A 6,213-nucleotide genomic window follows, 5' to 3' on the forward strand; every position below is an offset into this window, starting at 1 on the left:
TATGTGGGGGCGTGTTCGAACGAGCCGTTTTAGGGGGGTGTGGCTGACTCTTAACTTTTATAAAGAATATCTCTTTGGATTTGAGACTTTAGTCTTTGCAACTTTACAGATCTTCTTTATGCACCAAGAGCTTGTAACACTTCAAAGAGAAAGGAAAAATTGAAATCGCATCATATGACCCCTTTAAGTTTGTAAGAAATTTAAATAGTTTAATTTCTAATACAAACAGTAATTCAATCTACAATATAAATTGTATAACATGCGTTCATGTGATCATTCAATTTTATGCAATGATGTGCACGTTTCTTCATTCTATTTTTAAAAAATGTTAAGTTTTGTTACTGTCCCAATTTACCTGAACATGTAAGATAAATTGGGACAGTAGCATTCAGCTAAAGTGGGACACCCTAAATTAAAAGATAATACATTGCTTATTGTGAGAAATTGTTTTGTTTGACAGAAAATGTCACAAACTGTAGGCAGTAGACAGGAAAGGAAAAAAATAAGTGCCTGTAAACAAACACATGCCTACTCTTACCCACACTTACACACATACACCATAAACACACAAATATGAAAGCATGTTTTACACACACAAATATGAAAGCATGTTTTACACACATACAACATAAACATACAAATATGAACAAATATGAACACATGTGTTACACACACACACACACACACACACACTTAAGCACACAGTTAGATACAAATACAGTATCACGCAAGCAGGCACATCATAGATGAAATCATGGCATTTTTTTATACTACACACACAGTACATTGTACTTCTGTAGAAGTGATTCAATTCTTTGTTTTTGTCCTTCTGTTGGAGTGTTTTAATTGTTTAAATTTGTACTTCTGTTGGACTGCTTTAATAATTCTTCAAATTTAAGCTTCTGTTGAAGTGTTTTAATTCAATAAACATTAAGTGTTTATGAGTTCACAATAACACAATCCGCTAATATGTCTAGTTTATAAACATGTGTGTCCCACTTTACCAGAAGCAGTGTCCCAATTTGCCTGAAAAAGCCAGAAGGAAAAAAAAATGGGTACTTAACATTTTTGAATCTCTGTATGTTTAAAACAACAACCAATATTCTTTCAGAAAACATACTGGGGGATACAAGATACTTTGAGAATTTGTTTAAAGCATAAATTGTGTTGGTAATTGATTTATTTGTATTTAAATCACAGTTTAAGAAAAAGTGTCCCACTTTTGCAGACTTCACCCTACTTCTTTCCTTTTAGGTACCAAAGGAAATGGTAGGAAGAGGAAAAAATATTTTGTAATTAGTGATCTCAAAACCTTGCTATTACATTTAACACCAAAAAAATTATAATTGTCAATATAAAAAGCAATGTAGGTATTACAGAAGAATATTGTAATATACCTTTAATCAAATTCCGCAAAGCTACAGTGTGTGTGTGTGTGTAGGCTACTTGACAGCTTTTCTCCTCTATGCTTTTCTCCCGTTATTTTCAGTGCTGTGGGTTTGCAATGCATGCTGGTAAATGTAGTCACCAGAAGCGTCAAAAATGGTGGATGTTCAGCCTCCGCCTTTCCGAACCCTGGACGATTTTCTGCTGGGTTCGGCCCGATTCTCGGTGCCTGATGTCCGTAACTTAGATCGGTGGAACAACCGGATCATTAACAACCTGCTGTATTACCAGTCCAACTATTTTGCCTCCGCCGTGGCATTTCTGCTTATAGTCGGGTAAGGAAACACCACTGACGTTTTCGTTCATTCAGACCTATTCACTGCTCCTCTGTTACCCAAACGAGTAACAACATTTGTGTTGTGTTCTGTATCGAATTGTGGTTATTTAAAATGTAAAAAATATCGAATTGTGGTTATTTAAATAGCCTCACAAACAATTATTTTATAATATGACTTAAATGGAAAAAATGGTTAAGCAGTTGTTGCATTAGAACATTTATGTATCTGTTTTGACTTTCAGTTTTAAGTGATAATGTAGTGTGTTTTAATGGCTTTGATAGGTATTTAAAAGACGTTGTTATCTCCCACTACCTGTACAGTTATGAAGCAGTAATCAAACAACCCTCTCATACCCATCCCATGTAAAGATAATATAAAAAATATATATATAAAAATGGTCAAGAATCATCACAAGAAATTGAATAAAATGTACAATAAACAACATATTTACAGTAAATAAAAACATATAAATATATATGGATATACAGAAAAAGTTATAAAGTTGTAAGATTATAGGTTAAAGTTTTACTACATGAGACTAAAAATGAAATAAAAATTAATAAAAATTTCATAGACAATTTAAGACAACAAAATGATTAAACATTTAATGAAAATATAATACAAGATCACAATATTAATAAAAGCTATATATAGAATTGTTTTATTCTTTGTATATGTTGTTTTTAATTATTGTAAGTACTCTTAGGTAAGGGTTATTCTTTCTTATGATGATGCTGATTATCATGTTTTTATTTATTTTATATCTATTTTTCTTTTGTGCATCATGTTATTGTAACAGGTATTTCCAACCACTCCAGTTGATTCTTGGGGCAACCGTTGTGATCCTTCTGTTTTTGGGGTTTGTCTGGACGGCTGAAAACAAGGCCGTAATCCGACGTTTCCGGAGGAATCATCCATCGCTGTCCCTCGCTGCAATTTTGGGCTCCAGCTACCTTCTTCTGTCTGTTTTTGGAGGGGTAGCTGTTTTCCTCTTTGGCATTGCCTTCCCTATTTTAAGTTAGTATTCTTTGTTGCCTCATAAGCCTTTTTTTGTCTGTGTCAGTATCTCATTAGATCATTGAATATTTTCACTTGTTTCTGTGCTGTTAATACTTTGCATAAATAATGAAATGATAGCTTGATCGGCTGTAGTCCTCTCTGACTTTTTCCTCCTCGCAGTGATCCTTATCCATGCTTCAGTGAGACTCCGAAACCTTAAGAATAAACTGGAGAATAAGTTGGAGAGTATAGGATTGAAGAGGACTCCTATGGGCCTGCTGCTGGAAGCACTGGGACAGGAACAAGAGGCTGGATCATAGCTGTGTTTACTATTACCTAACTGTGCTATCGCTCACCCCTTCTATCCTAGGAGCTTCTCGCGTATCCTAAAATGTATATGAAAACAGATATTGGCAAATCATGTATGGCATATTGCTAAAGTCTCTCAGAAATGCAGGAAGGGCCAAGTGGGCTGGATTAAATTATGATGCAGTATATGAAGGATTGCTAAAATTAAAGCAAAAAGTGGAATTACAGGATCAGGTGTGTATAACTATTAAGTGTCCAAATATAAAAACAGCAATATAATGCCTTGTAAATAGGATGTAGGTTAGTGTTATTCATTGCACATTTTACATGTGAGTAACAGTCCATTATTGCTCCATTCTATGGATTTAATTGTGCATACACTTTTATTCCATCCCTTAATGTATTTTATGTGAGGAACGCTCGATTTTGTGAATTGTGTTTGAAGGATATCTGAAGACGGTGTCTTTTTTGCCTGTTCGTTACATGACCAAATATTATTTTTACTGATTGATTTTTATTTCGTGTTATTTTATTTTCAACCAAGTTGTGCCATGCCATAAGTTGTGTTTGCTCTCTTACAAAGTGCCAAGGTAAATACTTCTCAGTTATTGCAACACAAATTATTGACCAAGAAAATTAATCATGTTTCCATTCATGTGGATTGTGCATCACAAATTGGCATTGTTGGGGAAATGAACTGTAGTCATAGACATAATAATCTAATAAACAGGGGTTACAGAAGGTGTAACAGACCACAGGCTGATTACAATGTCTGAGAAATGTAACACCACATATGCTCATTCTTACTTTATTTGAGTCATTTGGTTTAAGCCATTGCTTAAGTGTTCATTCCTTCAAAAAATGAAGTAATTTGTATTTCCTGCATATTCAATGTTTACAACGTCAGCTGCCTTCTTGTATTTTCAGGAAATGCTCGTCCAGTGCAGTCAGTGGTTATAATAAATAAACGTTCATATATCTGCAGCCTTTGTCTTTTCGTCTGGTACCTACAGTGGCGCTGTGATCGTTAAAATTAATTTATACTATAGGAATGTGACTAGAGTTTCGTTTCATGTTTTGATCTGAGGAAAAGACAAACGGAACAAGTAGTTTACTGAAAAAAAACTGTAAACATATTTGGTTAACATGCTTCAAAGCGTCCAGAGTTTTCCTCGTGTCTCCACCTCCTTTTGAGAGGGTTCAGGGCAATCATCCCCGTTAACCGGCTCACATCAGTTAATCCTGAATTCACGGCTTACTACAGATCTGCGTTCACACGAGGATAGATTATACAGTCGTTTTCCATAATGAGTGCTACACATAGAACAATCCACGTGTTTTTATTCGCATAAATATATTTAAGAAAAAAAAATTTTGGTCTTTGGAGTGTGTTTTGAGTGCGGCGCGCGTGAGCTGTTTTACCTGTTTGCTCGCGACGCGGCTCAGCCCGATTGATACAGTTAATAGATATGAAAGCTGTTGTAAGTTATTGTTTCATGTGAGTTCGTGTGAGTAAGCAGCAGACGGTGCTGAAGAAGTTGTGGACATGGATGCGGTACCGAAAGGTGAGTGATATAACTACACCTGCACTGGAAACACTGTCAGTACAGTAGGCAGGCATAACGCAGAACAACTAAAATAATAAACAGGTTATTGACAAATTACATTTTAAAGTTACAATATAGAAGATAGCCCATAAATATTTTAGGTGCGGTAACAATTCCTTCAAATTTTTAATTACATGTTTGCATTGGCAGTTCACACCCTGACATTTCTTGCAATAGATAGATAGATGTTTTAATAAACCCCTTGTAGCAATTGTAGTGTAATGTGTTGTGTTCGTAATGGGCGTTGTGTTCTTGGAGTATCAAATACTAGCTGTTCTTTTCTCTTAGAACTAGGTCACTTAGTTCTGCCCGATCCCTTATAAGGCTTCTTAAGTGTACTTTAGTAGGCTATCTGTTGGCCACATCTGCCGTCTTTCTTTACTTAACATTTTTATAAGGTTCTGCTGAATAGTGAATGCAAAATTTAAGACTCATATGTATGATTAACTAGTATGCAGTGTAGCTTGACTTATATGTCATTGTTTTTGAAGAGGCTGCCAGAACACTATTTTCAATGCATAATGGTTATTAAATATCATAGGCTCTGAACGTTGGAAACCGATCACATAGGCCTAAATCTCACTGGATGCAATCTTATATTGTTGCCTCTATAGTTTAGCTTGAACACTTATTTTTGGTGTCACTTTTGTGTTTTGAGATGTGAGTTGATGTGATTACAGAGTTGACCCCAAAAAAATTTAACTAACCCTAACCTAACCCTAACACAAAGGAAAATATTTTAATAATGTGCTGGTGCTGGTTTGTTGCTTGTCAGTTTTGTCACACTTTAGTTTGGGGACCAATTCTCACTATTAACTAATTATTAACTACACCTTTTGCCACAATAAACTACTAATTTACTGCTTATTAATAGCTAGTAAGATGATTGTTATGGTAAGATGAAGTTTGGGTATGAGGTAGGATTTAGGATTCTAAAATATGGTCATGCAGAATGATGCATTAATATGATGCTTTATGAGTATTAAATAGCCAAAATGTGACCCTGGACCACAAAACCAGTCATAAGGGTCAATTTTTTACATCATCCGAAAGCTGAATAAATAAACTTTTCATTGATGTACTTACTGTATGGTTTGTTAGGACAGGACAATATTTGGCTGAGATACAACTATTTGAAAATCTGGAATCTGAGGGTGCAAAAAAATCTAAATACTGAGAAAATCGCCTTTAAAGTCGTCCAAATGAAGTTCTTAGCAATGCATATTACTAATCAAAAATTAAGTTTAGATATATTTACGGTAGGAAATTTACAAAATATCTTCATGGAACATGATCTTTACTTAATATCCTAATGATTTTTGGCATAAAAGAAAAGAGAACTGGTTCGTAAACCAAAGTGCTACTGTCAGCTCTCATTCACTTTCCTTTTCTTTTTTTTTTTTGTTCTACAGAAGAAAAAAATGATATATGTTTGGAGAGATTTTCTTTTTTGAGTGAACTTATCCTTTAATATTTAAATTAAATGGAGTTCATTTGTTGGAAACATAGTTTTAATAAAAAAAAACTTTATTTCAGATGGGGTCGATTTGGCTGACCCCAGCAAGACGGACACA

General features: G+C 34.5%; 1 protein-coding gene across 2 annotated transcripts; it reads left to right on the forward strand.

The window, feature by feature from the left end:
* The first annotated feature begins 1,503 nt into the window (after nt 1–1,503).
* Nucleotides 1,504–3,994, forward strand: praf2 (PRA1 domain family, member 2). Of its 2 annotated transcripts, none has more exons than XM_016574119.1 (3): nt 1,504–1,721; nt 2,524–2,741; nt 2,877–3,994. In XM_016574119.1, exons 1-3 carry the CDS (start codon nt 1,543–1,545, stop codon nt 3,041–3,043), a joined length of 564 nt encoding a protein of 187 aa, XP_016429605.1. In that variant the 5' UTR covers nt 1,504–1,542; the 3' UTR covers nt 3,044–3,994. The 2 variants fall into 2 exon arrangements, with proteins under 2 accessions (XP_016429605.1, XP_016429606.1); XM_016574120.1 differs by having other exon boundaries at nt 2,904–3,994.
* The last annotated feature ends 2,219 nt before the right edge of the window (nt 3,995–6,213 follow it).

The sequence above is a fragment of the Sinocyclocheilus rhinocerous genome, unplaced genomic scaffold (assembly GCF_001515625.1).
Source record: "Sinocyclocheilus rhinocerous isolate Xijiao unplaced genomic scaffold, SAMN03320098_v1.1 scaffold533, whole genome shotgun sequence".
In the NCBI taxonomy this organism is placed as follows: Eukaryota; Metazoa; Chordata; class Actinopteri; order Cypriniformes; family Cyprinidae; genus Sinocyclocheilus; species Sinocyclocheilus rhinocerous.